At 41.4% G+C, this 25,363-nt stretch overlaps 1 protein-coding gene across 3 annotated transcripts in view; it reads left to right on the top strand.

The window, feature by feature from the left end:
* The first annotated feature begins 705 nt into the window (after positions 1-705).
* BTK (Bruton tyrosine kinase) overlaps positions 706-25,363 on the top strand; it is a 33,852-nt gene continuing 9,194 nt past the window's right edge. The window contains exons 1-10 of one of the 3 annotated variants that reach the window (XM_025275947.3): positions 721-863; positions 7,438-7,619; positions 9,434-9,600; positions 10,166-10,264; positions 12,089-12,157; positions 13,597-13,678; positions 22,668-22,796; positions 23,114-23,181; positions 24,010-24,197; positions 25,209-25,271. In XM_025275947.3, coding sequence (XP_025131732.1) covers positions 9,460-9,600; positions 10,166-10,264; positions 12,089-12,157; positions 13,597-13,678; positions 22,668-22,796; positions 23,114-23,181; positions 24,010-24,197; positions 25,209-25,271 — 839 coding nt within the window. In that variant the 5' untranslated portion in view covers positions 721-863; positions 7,438-7,619; positions 9,434-9,459. Of the gene's footprint in view, positions 864-7,437; positions 7,620-7,883; positions 9,305-9,433; positions 9,601-10,165; positions 10,265-12,088; positions 12,158-13,596; positions 13,679-22,667; positions 22,797-23,113; positions 23,182-24,009; positions 24,198-25,208; positions 25,272-25,363 lie in introns of those variants that run through there. The other 2 variants (XM_006051846.4, XM_044937426.2) reach the window with 2 other exon arrangements.

Raw genomic sequence — 25,363 nt, 5'->3', positions numbered from 1 at the left:
TTCAAGCAACACGTCTAGTCGTCTTTTATGAGACGAAAGAGAAAATTGTAAATGAAGAGTTAATCCCCGAGGCCGAATCTAAAATGGAGAAAATCAACATCCACAGAAAATGGGAAGGACACATGTCAGTGTGTGGGCTTACCCTCAGACATTTTTATCTGTAGAAAAAAAAATGCTTTCTTAGAAAATGACTCAGCAGGGGGAAGTCTTGTCTCTACCTCTGTCAGGATCTGTACTTTGGGGTCCCTTCATCAATAGTCTCCATCCTTCATTGTCAAGTTTAACTGTGTGGCCTCGAGTCTCTGCCTTAGAGGACACGAGAAGCTAAAGACACCCTCCCTCTCCAGTCCCTTTGTTTTGTCTCCACAGATCTGCATGTCTCCTCTTTTCTGAAAGTCTCTGCTCCCTGTGTCCTCCCAATGGTCCTTTAGCGATGTCGTCCCTTTATGTTGAGGAGGTTGGCCTGAGGACGTGTCTGCTCAACCCAGCCCAGTCTAGAGTCTCAGTGGCCCCAGTCAAGTAGAGAAGAGTTCTTTCAGAGCAGACTCAACTAGTACTGTCAGAGGTCCCAAGCAAATGAAGGGCGGGGACTGCTGGGGGGGTGGGTGGAATAAGGACAGCAGCAGGGAACCAGATACCATGCTGCTGAGAAGAAGAAAAAAAAAAGACATTGGTTTAAGTCAGGAAACAAAAAAAGGGAACTGAGTGGCTGTGAAAGGGTGGGGTTTGCTCAGACTGTCCTTCCTCTCTGGACTGTAAGAATATGTCTCCAGGGCCAGTGTCTTCTGACATCGAGTCCCAACTTCCAAGTCCCGGCATCTCAATGCATCCGGGGAGCTGCCTGCATTAAAGTCAGAACTGAGGTGGGTCCGGGGCATGGCAAGGGCTGGACAGCAGCAGCAACTGCCTTTCCTAGGACCTTGAAGGTTAGGACCTTGAAGGTCAGAGAGAAAGCGTGGCTGGTGCCACGTAGTCTGAGGCCGGAGGAGGCTGATGGAGGCTGGGAGTGTCATAGCCCAAGGCCCTGGTAGTCCCTTCTGATAATCAGAAGAGGCTGGAAGGGTCCTTTCTGGGGAGGTCATAGTTGGGTGGAGACAAGAAGAAAAAAAAGTGACATGAGGTGACCATCTGAACAGGTAGCAGATGTTGGAAAGAGGCAACTCTGCACAATTTGGCAGAAAAGTAAGCTTTCATGCCTGTGGCTAAATAAGCCAGGATAAAAATAAACTGTTTGGGTAATATTGCCAGAAGACCCCAAATGGATCCTTGTGTCAATGAGACCTTTGGAAAAAGAAATTTTTAAGAGGCAGATTGTCTAAAAAAACTGGTCAAAACGCATATGCTTTTGAGCTCTGTAAGCTACAGAAAGGGTCAACCAGAGTGGAAAGCCTCTGGCTGCACTGGGCCAGTATTGCTGGGATCAGAGCTGCCTTGTTGGAAGGACTGTGTGTGCCAACCTCGTGGTAACAGTGGGTAAGAGACTGGGCCAGAAGTCAGCCTCAGCCTCACGGCCCAGACAGTGTGGCCAACCCCTGAGGTCGCGGGGAAGCTTTTTCCTATTACCATCGCCTGCCATGTGCACAGCTCTCTTTTTTTCTAGGCTCCATCATTTGCTTCTCTCCTTTCCTCTCCTCTCCATCTGTCTCCCCCTTCTCCTCCTCTTCCTCCTTCTCCTTTCTCTACCTGTATCCCCTCTTCTTTATCCCCTTCTTTATTTTGTTCATTACCAACCCGGAACAGAGTCAGTGCTTAATAAATTCGTGGGGAATCTCAGTGAATTCTTCTTGCCCCTTTCTTCCCCTGCTGTTTTCCCTTTGCCCTTTCCCCCTACTTGCCTAGTGCCTTCCCCCATAGGATTGTCATGAGCAGTGTGTTATCCTATGTAAAGTAGTTAAAATGGGGCCCAGCAATAGTCAGTGTGCCTATCTCAGTGTTTGCTACTATTTGTATTCTGCCTGAGACCTGTCAGGGTCCCCAGAGGGCCTGCCTAGAACAAATATGTGACGTCTAGAATAAAAGGGACGTTGGGTGGCCCTGACCAAGACATCCTTGGGCGAGTGTGGGACCTCCAAATGGAATTCCAGTCCAGTTTCCCGGTCACCCTGCTCTCCAAGCTCCAAGTCTCTGTCTCGTGTTGTTTGTTTCCGAAGGTAGGGCAGCAGCAAAGCCCAGAAGCAGGGCTCTGTACAGCTCAGGGGTTATCTTCTGTGCTATTAGTTACATGCTGCTTCTGCTCCTTCCCTCATTTTGCATGCCAAGCCCCTGACCAAGGGTGCTACGGCCTCTTGGAGCCTCAATTATTTGATAAAAAATGTCACCTACCAAATAAGCCACAAGATGCAAATACCCTAAATAATCTAAAGCATTCTACTGAAATGGAATCCCTTGGCGTTAGCCCTATCTGGTCTATTCTGACCCCTTCAGACTACTTAAACTGTCTACTTGCTTTCAAGTCCAAATTCCTGTGGCTTATGGCTAGCGATGTGTTTGTTTAGAATCTTTTGTAAACTCCTCATGGTGAGAACTAGTGCAACTTTCCATCCACTTCTAGGGTCTGGGTGCAATTTAAAATTATCATCAGTATGATTTACTATTTCCATTCGAGCAAATTTCCTATAGAGAGTTTCCTTTCAGGGGACTAGACCCATACCAGGAAGTGACTTAGGTATAAGGGGAAGACATGGCTTTTGAAAACCAGTCTGAATGTTCTCCAAAGAGTCATCAGACGCCTGCTGCTTTTTGCCTGTGGATGCTATGCCGATATCCGATGGCTAGGACCTGGGAATAAGAGTGACGTAGAATTTTCAGGGAGGCAGTGCTCAGTAAGAAGTTAGAGACAGACCTTGACCTAATTCACTCCAAAACTGCTGGGTTATGCAAATGAAGCCATCAGGGGGAGGGGGAGAGAGAAATGCTCTGAGGACCCTGAAACAAATGGGCCACGTGTGACTTTCGGTTTCTCTGGAGGTTCATGTGCACTGGCTGAGGGTGTTGGGAGAGCATTTGAAAAGCAAAAGCCTTAATCCCAGGCTTTCCACCTCCCTCTCTGTGAGCAATTACCACATGCCCTTAGGGTTAACATCAGTTAGCTGAACTTCCAGGAGAAGCTATTCTCGCTGCCTCGCATCCCCAAAATGAAAATGAATTATAGTCTATTAACTCCTTCCTACATATTTATCTGCAATAGAAAAAGAATAAAAAGAAACTGATTAGAAGTGGAGCAGAAAAGAGACAAAAGTATGGAAAAACAGGTTCTCCAAAACTGCTATTTGGAGTGGAAATCAGTTACAGTGTTTCTGGAAACTATTTTGTCAATATATTTCAAAATTTAAAAGGCACAAACTTTTTGACTCAGCATATGATGTTTATATAGAGATTTTAACAACATGGGAAAACATCTGGAATAATGTTAAACAAGAACTTTAGATATTTTGTGGACAACATATGTTGGGTGAATGGATGGGTAGATGGATACTTAGGTAATGCTGCTGCTGCTGCTTAGGTAATAAGTATCTAAGTATAAGAATAAGAAAAATAAGCAAACTATAAATATTAGGTGCAATATGATCTCAAATATAGTCAGAAAAACACAGAGAAAAACAATGGAAGGAAACATGCCTAAAGATTAATGTGTCTGGATAATGAGCTTGTAACTGATGTTTCCTTTTTAATATCCCTGTACTTAAAACGTTTTCTATAATGAACATGTTTTACTGTGATATTGAGGGAAAAATAATATATTTAAACCAGGGAAAACAAAAGCTAAATTGAGAAAGAAGGCCAAAGGGTCACACAAACCCAGAGTGAAAGACGGACATGCTAGCAGTCACCCTCAGGGCAAAGGAGCAATGCTGAAAGGATCACCACCAACCTGTTGCTCAAGGTAAACTTGCAGATTGGTTATCTGGCTCTCCTTTCATCACTTGGCCGGAATCTATTGTGTCTAGTGCAGGGCAGAAGAGCTGACAGAGACCCAGAAGTGTCCAAAACCATAGAAGAAAATTGTAAAATGTTAACAACATGAAATGCTGAAGAAGAACCAGAGTGCTGAGACCTCTTAGAAACGATTGCAGTAGATGAGAATTTCCCAGGTTAGCCAGCAGCCGGAAAACTGACTTTGCTGGAAGTCTTCATCAAAAATTTGGTCACCTGTAGCAATGACCCTGAAACATCATCAAATAATTAGCTTTCACTGGGACCTGAACAGACCTTCTTGAGGACTTAATAAGAGTAATTATGGCTCTTTGTTGACATGGGTATGATATTTTAATGACAACTTCTCTTCTGGTTCCAAGATGGGGAAATTCTCGATCAAAATCTCAATCAAAACCTGAGAGATGCTTCTTGGACCTGAGAAGAGATTTTTAGTAGGCCTATCAGATATACTCTACTCTACTTAGAGACCCCTGATAATTCTACCAGATTTCATAGAAAACGCTCAGGAAGATTGAACTAAAAAAAGAACAAGGGATTACATGAAGTGCATAGTCCAACACACAAGCTGGACTGGGTTTGCCACTTTGGCTTAGTAACTGAGAATTCATTCTGAGAGTGGAAAACTATGACCACAGGTACAAGAATGTTCATGGTAGCATTCTTTATAATTGAAAACCTAATAATTAACCTAATAAACCTAATAAATAACCTAAGTATCCATCAATAGGAGAATGGATAAATGTGATGTATTCATCATATAGAATACTTGATACATATCAAAATGAATTAAAATGTATGAACTAGAGCTACCAAGGTAAAAAAAAAATCATAAAATGTTACATTGAGAAAAAAAGCAAGTTGCTAAAGAGTATGTAACACATAAATTCAAATGTGAAACACGTAAACCAATGCTAAATATCTCTTTTGGATACTTACTTAGTATTACCTATTACATAGTAATACCTACTATTACCTATTACATAGTAATAATATAAAAACATGCCTAGGAATGCTAAATGCTAAATTCCAGATATTAGTAGCCTGTAGGGAGGGAGGGGACTAAAATTGTGGAAGAGCACACAAGGGAGTTTTGACTGTATGGATAGTATTCTAGTTCTTAAAAAAAAAAACAGAAACAAAGTGGCACAATGTTAGGATTCTATTAAGCTAGTGGTGAGCAAATGAGTGTAATGTTATTCTCTTTTCTTTCTGCCTATTTGCAATATTTCATAATATAAAAGAAAGTACATTCAAACAAAGTTTTATATGCACAGTAAGCAATAACAACCCTAGAACAAACAGTTGGTGTTCCACCTAAACTCTATGCTTTTATCCCTTTAACAATGAAAAATCCTGAAGGAAAAAACAGCTGGTGAATCTAAAAATCGACCAGTTAAACAAGATCTCCTTAGAGAGGATTTAAAGGAAAACGTAAGAAAACCCTGGTGGAACTGAGAAGAGTCCTCATGTGGGAAAAAGTACTGTCGTCAGTTAAATAGGACAGACCATCCTTTCATGTGTAGAGGAATATTGCAGAGGAAAGTGCCCCTGGATCCTGAATTCTTTCTTACTTATCCCCACACTTAGCACCATTTCCTCCTTTGTCTAATGTTCTTAGAAGATGGAGAGGGTTCTGTCCCCACTGCTCTTTGATGATAGCCAAGGGCAGTGACCGGAGAAGGCAATGGCACCCCACTCCAGTACTTTTGCCTAGAAAATCCCATGGACGGAGGAGCCTGGTAGGCTGCAGTCCATGGGGTTGCCAGAGTCGGACACGACTGAGCGACTTCACTTTCACTTTTCACTTTCCTGCATTGGAGAAGGAAATGGCAACCCACTCCACTGTTCTTGCCTGGAGAATGCCAGGGACAGGATGCCTGGTTGGCTGCCGTCTATGGGGTCACACAGAGTCGGACAGGACTGAAGCGCCGCAGCAGAAGCAGTGACAGAGTGCTGAGGTGAATGACATCACACTTAACTAAAGGCAAAAAACAAAATTTCCTCTGGGAGGCAATGAGGTACAACAGAAACAGCAAGGGTGTGGAGTCACAAATAGATAGATCCAGGCAAGTCACATAACCTCCATGAATCTTGCTTTCCTGTTTGTCATAACGAGTAAATGAAAGAATGTGTGTAAAATGTCTGATAATGGACTGCGCTCAGAGAAGCAGGAGTTTCCTCCCATTCCCCTGGGGAGAAAAGGGAATGGCTAGAATCTTGCTGGGCAATTAAGTAATGCTTTAAAGGAGAAATAAACACAAAATGCAGCTTACTGGATATTTCTGTCTTAGTAGTTATTTGAACTATGACTGACTGTTTCTAACTAGCATCTTCTAAGACCTTTCCTAATCATAGTCAGGCTGAGCCGTTTTCCGATTTTTGCTCTGATGTTGTTCCTAATAATCAGCAAAGATAGGAATCAAAGGTGGTTTACTTGACCAATTCTGCAAGTGCTATTTATATTAATTCCTTGGCATAGGGCAGTTTGTAAAATGGCTGAACTCTTACTACTAAGCATTCTCTTTTTGAATTTTACTGCTCCATAGGGCGGAAAAGGCAATGGCACCCCACTCCAGTACTCTTGCCTGGAAAATCCCATGGACGGAGGAGCCTGGTGGGCTGTAGTCCATGGGGTTGCTGAGGGTCAGACACAACTGAGCGACTTCACTTTCACTTTTCACTTTCATGCCCTGGAGAAGGAAATGGTAGCCCACTCCAGTGTTCTTCCCTGGAGAACCCCAGGGACGGGGGAGCCTGGTGGGCTGCCGTCTATGGGGTCGCAGAGTCGGACACGACTGACGCGATTTAGCAGCAGCAGCAGCAGCAGCAGCAGCTCCATAGAGAGACTAGAGGCTGCACAACATGGCCATGTGAAAATCCTGCATCTGTAGATTAATAAAGAGAATATCATAACACTGTAACTTTATGTTTTAAATGAAGAGCCATGTGTGTCTATTCTTTTTTCTCCTCTTTCTTTTCCTATATGAAGTGTGTGTGTGTGTGTGTGTGTGTGTGTGTAACATTCATGTCACTTCCGTTTCCACCCCACCCCCACCACTTGAGTGAGGTGCAGGGTCAGCCCTCACTGTGCATCTTTTGTGGTCAGTTGACTCTGTGGGCTGCTGAAATTGTTAGAAAAAAATTAGGACTTTCCATAATAAGTACCCAAAGAAGCTGCAACTATCCTCTAAAGCAAAGTGTCCATTACACACCAACCTTCAGGAAGATATAAAAGCAGATGCCTCTCCTTTCACCATTAATGGACCAGTGGTGACTAAGGAAGAGCTACAACATTGTCAAACCATGTGTGTCTTGAATGGATCACAAGGAATAGCGGGAAACAATCGAAGAGGGAGCAATCGGGCCGTGGAAATCCCAGCAGTCCTCCAGCTCAGTGATCTACAGGTAGAGGCCATTTCACCCCACGCTCAGAGGGGCGATGGCTAGTGAGAGGCTTACTTCCTCATACTTAGACCAGCTCTAAACCCTACCCCAACACAGATACTTGAAAGAGAGGAAGGCTTCCTCTTGTACAAACTGGATTTGTTCTGAAAAACAAAAAGAACAGAGGCAGCTTCCAGAAGGACCTGTCTTATGGGAAATAAGAGGAGAGGCCAAGGCTGAAGCAGATGCTGTGTCCAAGCAGGGAGTGTATTCACCAAGAGCTTGCAACAAACCTAAAGGTAAAATGAAGGGTGTGCTTTACTCAGCTAAAAGAGGAGCAGCTGGACGTGGTTTGTTCAGATGATTCAATTTACTGGTCATGTTACTTGATTTCTTTAGGGTATTACTTTCTTTTTTCTAAGTTGAATCTTTGGTTGTGAATAGGTACTTAATTGGGATTCACCATGGGAACAAACATGATATTAGTACAGGATCTCGATGAGTTGGCAGTACCTGAGAGCCGACCATTATTAGTTGGTTATCACTACTTCTGAGTAAATGAAAAATCTTAATGTTGCAAGAAATCTCTTTGGGGATTGAGCTGGATCTGAATGCTACAACTCTTATCAGTTTGTCAGTCCTGTGAGAGATGATTTAAACCTGGGAATCAGGGAAGAGAGCTGTGTAGCAAGGTGTAGGGAAAAGTGTACTTCTTGGCCCAATTTTCTCAAAAGATCATTTATAAAAAGTTGAACAAATCTATCACCAGAGAACAGTGGCATCCAGATGATGAACAAGTAGCAAAGTGATCATTCTGAACATCCCTGGTGTTCCTGTAACCTATTTTTGTCTCCTCAGTACAATAATAGAACTGTTTACACCACAAGAAAGAGCAAAATAATGGTGTGGATAGCCTCAGACTTCGATACAAACCATTCCCTTGCTTTCCTCGTGTGAGAAGTAACTTATGCTTGTCAAGTAGGAAAAAACTACTGACTTTATTCTGCCACCAAAAGCATAAGGAATTTAGTTAAAACAAAACAAAATCTATCCCCTTCAGGAAAAGAACTTACCTTCAACAAAACTGGATGGGGAAGGGGCTGATCATTTGGCGATTTTTTTCAGAATTTTTTAGTGCTCTGTTTTTTTGTCAGTATTTATGTCTTCATTTTATCTTTCTAATGAAAGTTGTGGATTAGTATTACAAGATAGTGCATTTAAGTGAATAACTGTGTGCTTTGTTTGAATTTTTTAAAAAAAAGCCAAGGGTGACTGTGTAACTTTCTTTGCCTTTGTATGTTTCAGTTACCCAAACTGAATCTTTCTGAATTATCGTTAAGTTTGGAGAGACTAAACAAGTTACTTTTCATAAATGATCAAAGATGGCATCTCTAAGTTGATGATCCTATCTGAAAGAATGAATCTAAGCAAAAAGGAAGGGAAAAGCAAAAACCAAGCAAAACAACTGCCTCTCAAAAATTGTTTTTCAATTTTAGAACAAAGCTCAGCCAGAGCTACAAAGGATGGGCAAAATCGGTTGGGTGGCAGTTAGTATATGTCCACAACTGCAGGTGCAGCCTCCATATCCTTATTAGACCCCTTGGTTACAGACCCCAGTGGGACAAGGTATGAAAAATTACACTCACTGTCTAGGAAACTGGGAACTGAAAGTCCAATATCTGCCTCAGTGGAGTTCTGGCACCTGCATTATACCTTCTGGGGATATTAGGGCCAACAGCTGCACCAAGACTTTTTTATTGTTCACAGATTCTGCACATTTAGTAAAAGGGTGGTTAGGGTAGAGTTGCTTCTAGACATTACCAAGCACATGGTACATGTCGTTGATATCCAGAGCACTCCATTGACTTATGCAAGAACCCAGTTTATATGAACTCATGATGTAGAACCAATCACCCCAATTCACTGTGCATCCATTACACCTGAAAACTGGCAGAAATGAGGGTTATGGAAGGAGGACGTCAAGGTAAGATGGTTCTTTGTTAGCTTTGAACATTTCTCTTCTATTTGAAAGTAGGTGGCTAGGCTGAGGGGGAACCAGGAGGGATGAGGAGGATCAATGTGCTGGGTCCTCAAGAACTTTCATTATCAATAGCACCCAGTGAGCTGCAGAAAGAAGCGATGGCTACAGTGATATTGGAGAGCATCTTTCTGAAGCGATCCCAGCAGAAAAAGAAAACATCACCTTTAAATTTCAAGAAGCGCCTCTTTCTCTTAACCGTGCAAAAACTTTCCTACTATGAGTATGACTTTGAACGCGGGGTAAGTTTCTGTGCTGTGAAACCTGAGTTTTAAGGACTTGGCCTTAAATCTGCCTTGGTGAGGATGTAGATCCTTTTTGGTTGGAGTTGGGGGTGGAGCAGGGTGGAAGGGACCTAAGTACACTTCAAACTCAGCAAAGTATTTCCTAACCCAGAACTGGGAAGTCATACTGGAACAAAAATTTAAAGGTGCTAAGAAGCTATCAGGGAAATCTCACCATGGATTTTCAAAGTTGGTGAGCACTCATTAAATGATTGTTGAGAATGAAATCCAAGAGTTGGAAATTGTTTCCTTATTTTTTTTATGTTAAAATAAAAAAAAGCACACAAAGTCAACCTCTCTTCTATAGCATTTGCTCTCCATCTGGTAGTCAAAAAAGATCAGGTTAATAGATCTGGAAGTTGTTTGGGTTTGGTTTGTCTGTTCATTTTTTCAAAATGACAGGTCCTGATATAGAGTGTGGGTGTCACCTCACTATGTTGAATGATGAAATAGCAAAATCTAATCATCTGGTTGCTTAATCACTCTTAACTTTTCTCCATTTCTTCCTCATTCTCTTTCTCAGAGAAGAGGCAGTAAGAAGGGTTCAATAGATGTTGAGAAGATCACCTGCGTTGAAACAGTGGTTCCTGAGAAAAATCCTCCCCCTGAAAGACAGATTCCGGTGAGAAGAGACCATTGTTAGAACCAGGCGCAGGGGGTGGGGTGGAGTTCAGAAACTTGGAACACTTCAATTCTCTGTAAATAAACTGGTGATATTGTGTAGTGTGGGACACATAAAGGTCCCTTATACCAATATGCTCTTCACTCCGCCACATATTGGTTATGCTGAGTCTCAACGTCTTTTTCCCCAGATGCAGAACAACTCACTTAACTGGAAAACTTGTGACACCAATTTTAAGATGATATCACATCAAGTGTTCAAGCTGATCAGAGATGATTGGTTTTACTCCCTCAGTCACCGGGATCAGATTTACAGACTTGAATTAGTCTGCAAGCCAGAACCCTAGGGCTCTGAGTCTTGAGATTCTCACTGCTTCTTCTCTCATTTCCCTGAGGACATAAAATCTACTGATTTCCTGATTTTTTTAAATATGATTTTTTTCTGATGACAAGAGTAAATGTATGTTTATTATAGAAACTCTGCAAAATACAAAGAAAGCACATAAAGAAGATAAAATTATGCATAATCTCATTAGTCAGCTAAAACAACTATTAACATGCTCATGTACGGACTTACTGATGTTTTTCTCCATTAACAACACATACACTCACACTAATATATATGTTATATATTTAAAACACAGAATCATACTAAACACCTTGCTTTGCCACTTACATTTAAAATTTTCCCCAGGACAATAGGTAATCTTTAATAATATGATTTTAATGACTATATAGTGTTCCCTATTGTGGATATATTCTAATTTGTTCAACCAATCTCCTATTACTAGACATTTAAATTGTTTCCAATTATTTTATATCAGAAATCATGTTGAGGGTAACATTCTTGCAAACATCTTTATGTATTTTTGTTATTCTTTTCTTTATAACGACTTCCTAGGAGTAATATTTTGTTCTTTTCTTAATGAAATCTGTACACTTTGGTTATTTTTATAGTTTTATTCTATTTTGTAGAAGTAGAATTTGAATATTATATATTACCACAAGCTGAATATGAGAGTATCTATTCCTCTACATTCTTTTCAACACCAGATAGTTTAAATATTAGCTAATTTGAAAGCCAAAAAAGATTTAATTTTTAAATATTTAATTGCTGACTTATTTTGTCATTTTTTTTGCTACTCAATTATACATCCACAGCTCATTTATACTTTTTTCATTTGTGAATTGCCTGTTGAATTTTTGGCCCTTTTTTCTATTGAAATATTTACCTTATTCCTAGCACTTTTTAAGAGATCTAGATATATTAACTTTATAATATATGTTGAAAATATTTTTCCAGTTTTTCATTTATCTTTGAATTTTTTTTTAAACCATACTGGGTTTTAAAGTCTATGTCATCAAATTAGCTCATCTTCCTCTCAATGGTTCTAACTTTTAGCATTATATCAGAAAGGCCTTGCCTCTCACAAAATTATATAAATATTCACCTTTTTCTGTTATTCATAGTTTCATTTCTTTCATAAGCTCTTGAATCCATCAAGAATTTACTCTGGTGTATAGTGTGAAATAGCTACCTTAACTATTCTCCTACCTCTGCCAATATTAGTGGTTAAATGTTTGTCCCAGCATCATTTATTGAGTAACCTCCCTTTCCTCAGTAATTTGAGATTTTTTTGAATGAGGGTGTGCTGGATCCTATGGCTATGTGTCCCCACTGGAATATAGGAAGCCATCACTAAGGATTAGTATGGTCCATGCAGGATAGTCTTGTGGAACCACTGCAAAAGACTCCCAGTACCTAAGGAAATCCAGAAAAGAGTAATGAATCAACCAATAACTATGATTTTTTCTGTCATTGCAGAGAAGGGGAGAAGACTCCAGTGAAACTGAGCAGATCTCAATTATTGAAAGGTTCCCTTACCCCTTCCAGGTGAGGTATTTTCTCTCATCAGCTCACCTGTAATGTAATCATCAGGGATGGCATAGGCTGAGGGTGTTTGCTTTTCTATTTCCCAGTCAAACATAGTTTCTTTTACTCTTTACACCTCAAAGAGAATCCATAATGGCACTAATTCTATTATGGTGTGTCTTGTCTGTGATAACTGCGTTGAGAAAGATGCTGTTTGTTGAGTGAGCATTTCACTTCCTTCTGGTTCTGCCTATCTATCTAATGGTGGTCATGTGGGTTGAAAAGACAGAAAAGGGGAGGGAAGGAGTAGTATTAGGAAGTTCAGTGTGGGGAAGCCTTATTAGATTTACATATAAACTTAAATTCTATTCAAGTCTGGGATAACTGAAGAGCCACATAGACATCTGTTTGACAGATGCAATGTAAGCCATCAGAGAGAGCAAGAGCTTCAGATTCAATCAATCTCCGATTTGGTTTGCTTATGTCCTTAGAACTCTGTAGGCTTCATACCGTGAATAAAGCAGTCTCTGCAACAGTGAAAGCCAGAAAAGGAAGTGGAAAGTCTCAGGGGAAGGGGCTTTCTGTCATGGATTTATGAGCACAGCAAGACTAACAAGCAAAAAGAAAAAATGTAAAAGGATCTTGTTCATGTCCCTGACTATAACAAAGTTTACAAAACCTGTAAAGGGAGAGGTGTTTCAGACACAGTTTTTACTACCATTGTTTTTCACTAAGTTGATGTTGTGACTGGCCTGGTGGATAATGGTAAATAGCAGATAATTCAAAATTAATTTACATTTGACTTTAGAACCTACCGTGACGTCTACTAAATCTGTGAGGGTTGAAACCATGTTTTATATGTTTTGTACATCTCCATAACACCTAGCACAAAGTCTTGTACATGTGTAGTGTTCAAAAACTACTGACTGATTTGATGATGATGCTTAATATACTTCACTCTTTTTGAAGTAGGTCTGTAATTCCAAACTTAGTTTATTTTGGCAAATATTGGCTAGGGGATGCCACTAGGCATTGGGGGGAAAATTAGCCATGAGTTAAAATTTTGCTCATATTGATGAAGTTTATAATTCATATGTACTAATCAACATTTGTTACATAAATCATTACTTCAATTATCTTCTATACAAAGTTTAATAAGATCATAAAATATCTTTCATTGGATAAACACAAAGATTATGAACTAATTTTACACACAAATTGAAACACAATTCAGGAGGACCTAGGAGAACTCACAAAGCTAAGAGTTTCTTAATCCTACATCTTTGAATATGAATTGTTCAGGAATTCTTCGCATGACACCAGCCCCACTGCTCACTGAAGATCCTGCCTTTTTGTATTCACTGTCATTATACAAAGCTGTAGCTTAAGATTAGTTCCTTCAAGGTCTTTATTTTTTTTCTGACTCCTAACTGCTGAAGTCTGTGTGTCCATTGCCCCAGGTTGTATATGATGAAGGGCCTCTCTATGTCTTCTCCCCAACCGAAGAACTGAGGAAGCGTTGGATTCACCAGCTCAAAAATGGTGAGAATTACTTGGAAAATAAACTAGTTTCCAAAGGAAGGAAGGGAGGGAGGAAGGAAAGAGAGAAATTGAGAGAGGGAGAAAAAGATAGAGAAAGAAAGAAGGAAAGAAAATGGGGACAGGGAGGAAAGGAGAGAGGGAGAAGGAGAGAAGAAAAAAGAATGGATGCAAGAAGAGAGGTGAAAAAAGAAAGGGGGAAAGGGAAGGAGGGAGAGAATGAGAAAGGAGAAGGGGGGGCAAGAAATATTTCATTTTCTTCAATATTAGTGATACAATTGACAATAATATTCCTTCATATTTGATGAAAGATCAGGTGCTAGACTAAGAGTTTCAACTCAGTTCTACCACTGTCTCTTTAATGCAATTCTGTAATTATAGGCTCCTCCATTTCCCTACTTATAAAAAGGTCCCATTCTTCACACCAATTTACAATAGTGGTGTGGTATGGCACTCAATGGTTATTTCAATATTTTGAATCATAGATATGAAATATCTGGTTCCCAAAAAATTAATATATGATTGTAAGAGTTAGGGTCAGAGTAAAGACCCTGGTTCCAAGTCTTCTTCTACCACTGATAAGCTGGGTGACCTCTGGTAAGTAGGCCGATAAGCCTCTTTGAGGTTCAAGTTCTTTTTCTGAAAGAGAAAGATGATGATAATAATGATGATGATGATGATGATGATGTTAATAATGATGATGATAATAATGATGATAATAATAATGATGTCCATGGTACTTACCTCTGGGAGGTAATGTATGTGAAAGCACACGGCAACTGTAAAGCACTGTACAAGAAAGCACTGTACATCTTTTCATTGTTGGTAAATATTTTCCAAAGAGCTATTTTCTGTTCCTTGCTTTGTGAGGACCTCAATTAAACATAATTCAGTTTTTCACATAGACCATATAGTGTGCTCAGATAAACTCGACTGTAAATGCTTACAGTACAGGATGCATGCACACATATTTGTGTGTATATATAGCCACATGTCAAGTGACTGAGAGATTAACTGGTTGAGTTGACATCAGGAAAGGCTGCCTAGAGAAACAGGAAGGATGGCAGACTGATAACAGCATGGTTGGGTTATTGCATGACAGCCCTTTGTCTTAATAAACATGTAGATTCTGATATTTGGTGGTTGACTACACCAGCTTTGTTCAGTCCCTTGAATGCAAGTCTGATGGGCCAATACAAAAATCATCAGATCTTTCGAGCCAAAAGAGGAGAAAGAAACAGAGGGGTCATTTACTTAGTTCTTTTTGTGTGCCAGACACTAAGCTAGATATCTTGTAATCATTATCTCATTTAATTCTTACAGCAACCTTGGGCTAAAAACAACTAACACCTAATGAGCATTAACTCTGTACCATGCTCTATGCCAAGTGCTTCAAACATACTAGCACATTTAATCCTGCCAATAAGCTTATTTAGTATGTATTATACCCCTAATTACAGATGAGGGAACTGAAGCTCTAAGAGGTTAAGTAAGTTGCTCAAGGGCACATAGCTAGTGAGCAGTGGAGCCTGGGTTCTTACTACATCCCTAAGTCTGTTTGACAGTAAAGCCTAAATTCATTGCAGAGTTTTGTGCTGCCTGGTTCTCAAGCCCAGAAATTGCACCTGTAGTTGGCTGCAAGATATTTTAAGAGTAAGGCCATGTGGACATTACAAATAGGCAATATCTTGCACCATGTAGTTCAGTTTCTGGCGTGTTTTGAAGAGGTCACCTTTAGCCTTGAGGGTACAAAATGTGCAAACACTTCAGTAATGCTTATTATGATCCAAGATCTTAAGTCCTTTATGTACGTTAACTGATTTCTTCTTCCTATCAGCTACATGAGGCAGTTAATTTCACCATCCTCATTTTAGAGACAAAAAAAAAAAAAAAAAAAAAAACCCCAGAGGTATAGGAGGTTAAGTAACTGGCCCAAAGGCACTCAGTTAGTAAGTGGCATGGTCAGGCTTTGAACTCAAGCTCCAAAGTCTGTGCTCTAAACCAAGATGCCACCTCCAAGGCAGAGAAATACACGCAGAGGCTGAGCTGGAGTTTCAGAGGGCATATATATTTGTACTTCTTTGGTTCTCTCCACAGTACCTTATACATCGCCTTGCACACAGAAGGCGACCAACGAATAGATGTGTTAAATGATTTTTCTGCAGAACAACCACCACCAACTTGGAATCCACACTGATGGGCAGCTAGGATTTAGTTTGGAAATAGGGGAAGGTGGGACATACTAGATGAGCGAGAACCAAAAGGGAAAAAAATGTGGTATGTATAAGTTAGTAATTCCTTTAACACTTCAAACACCAATTTCAAAACCAGTTGTAGTTTAGCTCAAAAATATATAGAATGCCCACTATATTCAATTTATGAGTAATGACTGAGGATAAGACTATTCAACATGTAAATTTGTTTTATTGACTCTGATATTAACCTTACTATGTTGATTATGCCCTGCTATTAAAGTTTCATAGGTAAGTAAAATTCCAACAGTAAAAACAAAACCAAAACAAACAGAAACCACTACTACTTCAGTTGGTTCATTGGTTCAATTTTGCCTCCTCTTCCCTTGTGTTTTACTGAAAGCATTTTTTTTTTCATTTACTCCAGAATCTACTTGGGCTGACAAGCCCCAAAGTAGCTGCCTTGCAACAAACACCACAGTTGTTGGGATATTTAGATGCAAATCCTAAAGATCTCAGAACAGCCCCAGATGCTGTCAATGCCAATAATGAGATACTCTGGAAACTGTAAAATCCCACTCTAGTGATGTTATCCTACTCTGGAGTAAAATGCACCAATTGCAAATCACTAACATGGGAAGGGGGCCTCATGGTATACAGGCTACCTCTGTAGTAGTATTGGCTGTGAAGAGGCACGAGGGAGCCTTCTGAGGTGCTGGATCTGAGTGGTGGTTAAATGGTTTTACACAAATGTGGCTAGCTGGATACCTCAGATTGCATGTTTTATTATATATTAGCTATACCTCAATTTATATATTTATATGTAAGCTATACCTCAAGGGCTTCCCTGGTGGCTCGGATGGTAAAAAAAAAAAAAAAAAAAAAAAGCTGCCTGCAGTGCAGGAGACCTGGGTTCTACCTCTGGGTTGGGAAGATCCCCTGGAGAAGAAAATGGCAACCCACTCCAGTATCTTGCCTGGAAAATCCCATGGACAGAGAAGCCTGGCAGACTACATGGAGTTGCAAAGAGTCGGACATGACTGAGTGACTAACACATTCACATTCATACCTCAATTTAAAAAGTAGGATGTCAGGTATCTCATATTGAACAGCCATCTCTTTTCAGTGGTACTTTTCATGCAAACCTTGTATCCTTGAGCCCTGAGCCCTCTCCTTCCATTTCCTTGAACATGGCAGTGGGCACTTCAGTATTACAGCACCACAGACACTTGTCTTCATTTGGTCAAGCTCAATAGAGCCTATCCTAACTGTAGCTTCAAAAATGAGCAAAAGACCTGACCTCACCAAAACGAATGAGTGGCATTTGGGAAACTCCAATGATGCATATGGAGGGTAATCAATCACTCATGCCCCAAGCAGAATTTGAGCCATTATCCTGATAAAAATGGATATGAGAGATCAGTCCATGATATACTTGGAATGCGCATCAACCATTAGTGTTTCCTGGCTCCATGCACTGGTGAACTAAGAAGTTTTCTCCTAGTTCTCCCACTTGGATGTTGTCATAATCAGCTTGGGATGCCACAACAAAATATCATAGATCAAGTGACTTAAACAACAAACATTTATTTCTCACAGTTTTGGAAGCTGGGAAGTCCAAGACCAAGGTGTTGGCCAGTTTGGTTGCTGGTGAGAACTTTCTACCTGGCTTGCTGACTGGTCACTTTTCTCACTGGTTCTCATATGGCAGAGAGAAAGAATTTCTCTCCAGTCTCTTCTTATAAGGGCACTAATCTCATCTTGGTGGCTCAGATGGTAAAGTGTCTGCCTGGAATGCAGGAGACCCGGATTTGATCCCTGGGTCAAGAAGATCCTCTGGAGAAGGAAATGGCAACCCACTCCAGTATTCTTGCCTGGAAAATCCCATGGATGGAGCCTGGTAAGCTACAGTCCATGAGGTTGCAAAGAGTTGGACATGACTGAGTGACTCCACTTCTTTACTTCACTTTAATCTCATCTTAAGGTGCCACTCTCATGACCTGAGTACGTTCCTAAGGCCACATCTCCTAATATCACATGGGGGGCATCATTATATGAATTTCAGTTCAGTTCAGTTCAGTGGCTCAGTCATGTCCGACTCTTTGTGACCCCATGAATCGCAGCACACCAGGCCTCCCTGTCCATTACCAACTCCTGGAGTTCACTCAGACTCACGTCCATCGAGTCAGTGATGCCATCCAGCCATCTCATCCTCTGTCGTCCCCTTCTCCTCCTGCCCCCAATCCCTCCCAGCATCAGAGTCTTTTCCAATGAGTCAACTCTTTGCACGAGGTGGCCAAAGTACTGGAGTTTCAGCTTTAGCGTCATTACTTCCAAAGAAATCCCAGGGCTGATCTCCTTCAGAATGGACTGGTTGGATCTCCTTGCAGTCCAAGGGACTCTCAAGAGTCTTCTCCCACACCATAGTTCAAAAGCATCAATTCTTCGGCACTCAGCTTTCTTCACAGTCCAACTCTCACATCCATACATGACCACAGGAAAAACCATAGCCTTGACTAGACGGACCTTTGTTGGCAAAGTAATGTCTCTGCTTTTGAATATGCTATCTAGGTTGGTCATAATTTTTCTTCCAAGGAGTAAGCATCTTTTAATTTCATGGCTGCAGTCACAATCTGCCGTGATTTTGGAGCCCAAAAAAATAAAGTCTGCCACTGTTTCCACTGTTTCCCCATCTATTTCCCATGAAGTGATGGGACCAGATGCCATGATCTTCGTTTTCTGAATGTTGAGCTTTAAGCCAACTTTTTCACTCTCCACTTTCACTTTCATCAAGAGGCTTTTTGGTTCCTCTTCACTTTCTGCCATAAGGGTGGTGTCATCTGCATATCTGAGGTTACTGATATTTCTTCCAGCAATCTTGATTCCAGCTTGTGTTTCTTCCAGTCCAGCGTTTCTCATGATGTACTCTGCATATAAGTTAAATAAGCAGGGTGACAATATATGAATTTAGGGGGACACAAACATTCAGTTTGTAACAGACACTGCCTTTGCAATTCTAAGGAGTTGGAAATACCATCTCTGCATTAACCAACAGAAGAAGAGTGTCATCTTCAAGGGACCTCTTAATTATTTGGAAATGTAGGGTGGGTTCTTAATGACTGTGCTGGAGGTAGCGGGGTAGGAAGTCCTATAGCCTCTCATTAGCATATTAGGATAGCTTAATTTATCAGAGCAGCTAGTTGTTGATTAAGAATTTTGAAATGTCTACTGGTGCTGAAGCCTGCACCCAAGGTTCTTCAAATCCCTCAGTGATGGGCGTGGCACGAGGGAGGGGTGGGGCGGGCAGAGGGTAGGAGCAATCAGTTCTAGCTAGGAAGAGTATCTGAAACATTGTTCAGAATTGTTAGAGTTCAGTTCAGTTCAGTTGCTCAGTCATGTCCAACTCTTTGCGACCCCATGGACTGCAGCACGCCCAGCCTCCCTGTCCATCACCAACTCCTGAAGTTTACTCAAACTCATGCCCATTGAGTCGGTGATGCCATCCAACCATCTCATCCTCTGTTGTCCCCTTCTCCTCCCGCCTTCAATCTTTACCAGCATCAGGGTCTTTTCAAATGAGTCAGCTCTTCGCATCAAGTGGCCAAAGTATTGGAGTTTCAGCTTCAACATCAGTCCTTCCAGTGAATATTCAGGACTGATTTCCTTTAGGATGGACTGGTTGATCTCCCTGCAGTCCAAGGGACTCTCAAGAGTCTTCTCCAACACCACAGTTCAAAAGCATCAATTCTTCGGCGCTCAGCTTTCTTTACAGTGCAACTCTCACATCCATGCATGACTACTGGAAAAACCATAACCTTGACTAGACAGACATTTGTTGACAAAGTAATGTCTCTGCTTTTTATTATGCTGTCTAGGTTGGTCATAGCTTTTCTTCCAAGGAGCAAGTGTCTTTTAATTTCATGGCTGCAGTCACAATCTGCAGTGATTTTGGAGCCCCCAAAAATAAAGTCTGCCACTGTTTCCACTGTTTTCCCATCTATTTGCCATGATGTGATGGGACCAGATGCCATGATCTTAGTTTTCTGAATGTTGAGCTTTAAGCCAACTTTCTCTTTCACTTTCATCAAGAGGCTCTTTAGTTCTTCTTCACTTTCTGCCATAAAGATGGTGTCATCTGCATATTTGAGGTTGTTGATATTTCTCTTAGCAATCTTGATTCTAGCTTGTGCTTCATTCAGTCCGGCATTTCACATGATGTACTCTGCATATAAGTGAAATAAGTATGGTGACAATATACAGCCTTGATATACTCCTTTTCCTATCTGGAACCAGTCTGTTGTTCCATGTCCAGTTCTAACTGTTGCTTCCTGACCTGCATGCAAATTTCTCAAGAGGCAGATCAGGTGGTCTGGTAGTCCCATCTCTTTCAGAATTTTCCACAGTTTATTGTGATCCATACAGTCAAAGGCTTTGGCATAGTCAATAAAGCAGAAATAGATGTTTTTCTGGAACTCTCTTGCTTTTTCGATCATCCAGTGGATGTTGGCAATTTGATCTCTTGTTCCTCTGCCTTTTGTAAAACCAGCTTGGACATCTGGAAGTTCACAGTTCACGTATTGCTGAAGCCTGGCTTGGAGAAGTTTGAGCACTACTTTACTAGCGTGTGAGATGAGTGCAATTGTGTGGTAGTTTGAGCATTCTTTGGCATTGCCTTTCTTTGGGATTGGAATGAAAACTGACCTTTTCCAGTCCTGTGGCCACTGCTGAGTTTTGCAAATTTGTTGACATATTGAGTGCAACACTTTCACAGCATCATCTTTTAGGATTTGAAATAGCTCAACTGGAATTCCATCACCTCCACTAGCTTTGTTCGGAGTGATGCTTCCTAAGGCCCATTTGACTTAACATTCCAGGATGTCTGGCTCTAGGTGAGTGATCACACCATCATGATTATCTGGGTCGTGGAGATCTTTTTTGTACAGTTCTTCTGTGTATTCTTGCCACCTCTTCTTAATATCTTCTGCTTCTGTTAGGTCCATACCATTTCTGTCCTTTATTGTGCCCATCTTTGCATGAAATGTTCCCTTGGTATCTCTAATTTTCTTGACAAGAGCTCTAGTCTTTCCCATTCTATTGTTATCCTCTATTTCTTTGCACTGATCACTGAGGAAGGCTTTCTGATCTCTCCTTGCTATTCTTTGAAACTCTTCATTCAAATGGGTATATCTTTCCTTTTCTCCTTTGCTCTTTGCTTCTCTTCTTTTCACAGCTATTTGTAAGGCCTCCTCAGACAGCCATTTTGCTTTTTTTGTATTTCTTTTTCTTGGGGATGGTCTTGCTCCCTGCCTCCTGTACAATGTCACGAACCTCTGTCTGTAGTTCATCAGGCACTCTATCTATCAGATCTAGGCCCTTAAATCTATTTCTCACTTTCACTGTATAATCGTTAGAGATTTGATTTAAGTCATACCTGAATGGTCTAGTGGTTTTCCCTGCTTTCTTCAATTTAAGTCTGAATTTGGCAATAAAGATAATAGAAGGCCTACAGACTTTTGGTTGGCTTTATTATTATTTTAAAATCCTCTACAGACAATGTAGCCCCTTTTAGCTTGCACTCCATCTGATCAGCTCCCACCACTCTGCATTTGGTGCAATGGTGAAGGGATATGCTGAAAAAGTGAGGGGTGAGTGTGTGGGCAGGAGATACTGGTTAGAAGTCTTCAAATCCATGTTTAGAAAAGCATCAAGATGGCACTTAAAAAAAAAAGAGAGACAGCACTTTTTCTTCATTTGCCTGTAAAATGCACCTGGCCACCAGTAGCTTCTAGGCCTCCTCCAAAGTCTTGAATGAGTAGAGTGTGGCTAGCAAGCTCTTAAGGACTTAAGGTGATCTCTACAAAGGAAGGTTTTATTTTGTTTTTATTTTTATCTTTAAAAAAAAGTTATGCAGGGCTTCTTTTTAGCATCAAATGCTGAAATGAGTATGTCCTCAAATATGCATATTCTTAGGCTAGCCTAGATCTTTGGCCCAAGGCTAGCTATTGTCACTTATTTCCTTTGCCTTTGCTTCTCTGTCATCTGGCAACAGGATCCCAGGATGACTTGTCTAATCAACTTCTGGTTAAAATTCTTGCAATACCACAGTATTAAAAACTGTAAAACGAATTCCTCTTATCTGAACCCACCCTGTTGTCTTTTCTGAGAGATCTTTTGGGCCTCACAACCCTGTGAGGGAAATAGAACTGCTGTGTTTGTCTCCCACAAGGAGCTCAACCCACGTCAGTGGCCCTAGGAAGATTGAACTATGTTTATTCTAGAGACAAAATCACCTTCCTTTGATCCTGAGCTCTGTTCTGTTGACTGTTTTATGAACACAGAAAGTACAAGGCAGGAGTTTTCACAAAGACAAATAGCTCTCAAAGAGCACTCCAGAAGCTGGGGCATTGGTATATTGAGAGCTGGAGTGAGAGCTGACTTGTCACATTGTTTCCCTTTTCTGGGAAAGACCACCAGAGTCAACACCTGCTTTACAGGAAGATTGTAATGGCTGCTGGGAAACCATAGATAACATATTTCTGTTCTGGGCCTCTGGAAACATCAGATATTCTTATCGCTTTGGTCACTGGTTGGGAGATAGTCATCGTAACAGAACCACTGAAGAGAATGACACAGAAACTCTCCACGTGAGCCAACTGGTCCTGTGTTTGCTTCCCTTCAGGGTGGCTGAGGAAGGGGCAGTTGTCTGAAGCTCACCACTATACTCAGAGGAAAACATGCCTATGGTAGCTTCTCCCACAAGTCAAATGTCACCTCTCTCTCTCTCTTTTCTCCTCTTACAGTAATCCGGTACAACAGTGATCTGGTACAGAAATATCACCCTTGCTTCTGGATTGATGGGCAGTATCTCTGCTGCTCTCAGACAGCCAAAAATGCTATGGGCTGCCAAATTTTGGAGAACAGAAATGGAAGTAAGAGATCTGATCAGTATAATCTCTCCCTCCTTTGACCATATCCATCACTTTCTCAGGGTTCTAGCAAACCCAGGTTTGTACATTTTGGCCAGTGTACAAAGGAGCCTGGGAGAGGGGATGGGTGGGAACCAAAATCCAGCTGATGCTCTGTTCTTTCTAGCTGGGAAAACTGGCACTGGGCTGTAGCCATCAAGACTTTTCATAACTTATGTAAAGGCACCAAATACAAGAGTAAAGTTCCTGACCAAACCTGTCCCTGGGCCCTTCCCAAATATGCACTCTGTAGCTATTATCACTGGTTTCTTACTTTGCAGGCTTAAAACCTGGGAGTTCTCACCGCAAGACAAAAAAGCCTCTTCCTCCCACACCTGAGGAGGACCAGGTATACAGGGAAATTGGGTGCTGCTTCAATGGAAACTTAGTCACACCCAGAAAACAGACCAGAGTCTTAGAATTCTCCCTGGGATATGGCAGTGTAAACTGGTATTCTTGTTGAGATAGGGGATTTGGGCTTCTAAGTAGGACTTCCTCTTCGGTGGAGAGACAGAGGCTTATTAGGAAGCTCTTGGCAACCATGTAATCAAATCACTTGTTTAGAACAAAACAAAGCCTGATTTTTTTAAATGAAAAATATTTTCAAACATAAAATTGAAAATTTTTAACATTAAATGCCCCCCCCCCAAAAAAACAGTGAATGCCCATATACCCAATATCTTGATTTTACCACTAATATATTACTTTAAAACTTGATTTCGGGGGTGACTTTTGGAGGTCTAGAAAGGCTTTTCTCATATATTGTAGGTAAGCAAGGCAGGAATTCTCATTATGTTCATTTTACAAACAAAGAAAAGATTCAGAACCACTTAGTGGGTCCATGTACTAGTTTAGTGCTAAGTTTTCCAGATGGTGGCTGTACATGGTTTTTGCCCAAGAAGCTTTATGAACACTGATGCCTGGGTCCAACCCTCAGAGATTTTGACATAATTGGTCTTTGAAACTGCTTGGGTGTTGGGATTGTTAACTGCTGTCAAGATGGTTCTGATGTGCATTCCATGCTGAGAGACCCTGCAGGGGTGCTTAAAAATGGTTGTTGAGTGAATGTTGAATAAACCTTTTATTTTGCCTGATTTGGGTTAGAATGGTTGGGGAACAATAGGAGAGTGCCTGATATCTAGCCAATCTCCCCAACTTTTTTTTCCTAACAACACAGATCTTAAAAAAGCCACTGCCCCCTGAGCCAACAGCAGCACCTGTCTCGACAAGTGAGCTGAAAAAAGTTGTAGCCCTTTATGACTACATGCCAATGAATGCAAATGATCTACAGCTGCATAAGGGCAATGAGTATTTTATCCTGGAGGAGAGCAACTTACCCTGGTGGCGTGCCCGGGATAAAAATGGGTGAGTTCATGTCCGCTCTCCCTGAGCCTTGTATCCATCTGCTTTGTGCTTAGTCGATCAGTCGTGTCTGACTCTTTGTGACCCCATGGACTGTAGCCCACCAGGCTCCTCTGTCCATGGGGATTCTCCAGCCAAGAATACTGAAGTGGGGTGCCCTCCTCCAGGGGATCTTCCCAACCCAGAAATTGAACCCAGGTCTCCCAGATTGTGGGCAGATTCTTTACCATCTGAGCCACCAGAGAAGCCTAAGAACGCTGGAGTGGGTAGCCTATCCCTTCTCCAGGGGATCTTCCCGACCCAAGAATCGAACCAGGGTCTCCTGCATTGCAGGTGGATTCTTTACCAGCTGAGCTGCCAGGGAATCCCTCCAACCTACTCTGCTGCTGCTAAGTCACTTCCAACTCTGTGCGAACCCATAGACGGCAGCCCACCAGGCTCCCCTGTCCCTGGGATTCTCCAGACAAGAACACTGGAGTGGGTTGCCATTTCCTTCTCCAGTGCATGAAAGTGAAAAGTGAAAGTGAAGTCGCTCAGTCGTGTCCGACTCCTAGCGACCCCATGGACTGCAGCCTACCAGGCTTCTCTGTCCATGGGATTTTCCAGGCAAGAGTACTGGAGTGGGATGCCATTGCCTTCTCCGCCCACCTATTCTACACACATGCAAAATCCTGCATCATAACTCCCCTACGGAGTATCCTGATCAGAAATTGTTCTTCCCAGATCAAAGGGAATATGCTCTCCCTCCAAGTACTTCCCAGAGCGCAGCTCTGCATGTGGCCCCCTCCCTGAGCCCATGTGTTGTGGAGCATATGTAATCAATGCTGCAAATGCAGAAGCTACACACTTCACTGGCCTAGCTGTGCATTGGCAACATGATCCTCTTTGAGGGCAGGACATTTTATATACCATCATTTGAGACTGGTTCTGAGCCCCAGGATACAAGGTAATCAAATCTGTCTCTCACCCAGATTGGGGAGTTTTGGATGATCAACCCTGTTGTCTCCTCTACAGGCAGGAAGGCTACATCCCTAGTAACTATGTAACTGAAGCAGAGGACTCCATAGAAATGTATGAGTGAGTATGCTTATGTTCCCAGCACAGAATCTTCACAATACAGTATAAACCTTTTTCATACTTTCAACAAAATTTTGGTATCAAGATACTTA

The sequence above is a fragment of the Bubalus bubalis genome, chromosome X, assembly GCF_019923935.1.
Source record: "Bubalus bubalis isolate 160015118507 breed Murrah chromosome X, NDDB_SH_1, whole genome shotgun sequence".
In the NCBI taxonomy this organism is placed as follows: domain Eukaryota; kingdom Metazoa; phylum Chordata; class Mammalia; order Artiodactyla; family Bovidae; genus Bubalus; species Bubalus bubalis.
The sequence above is the reverse complement of the archived record's forward strand: the minus strand, read 5'-3'. Positions and strand labels throughout refer to the sequence as shown.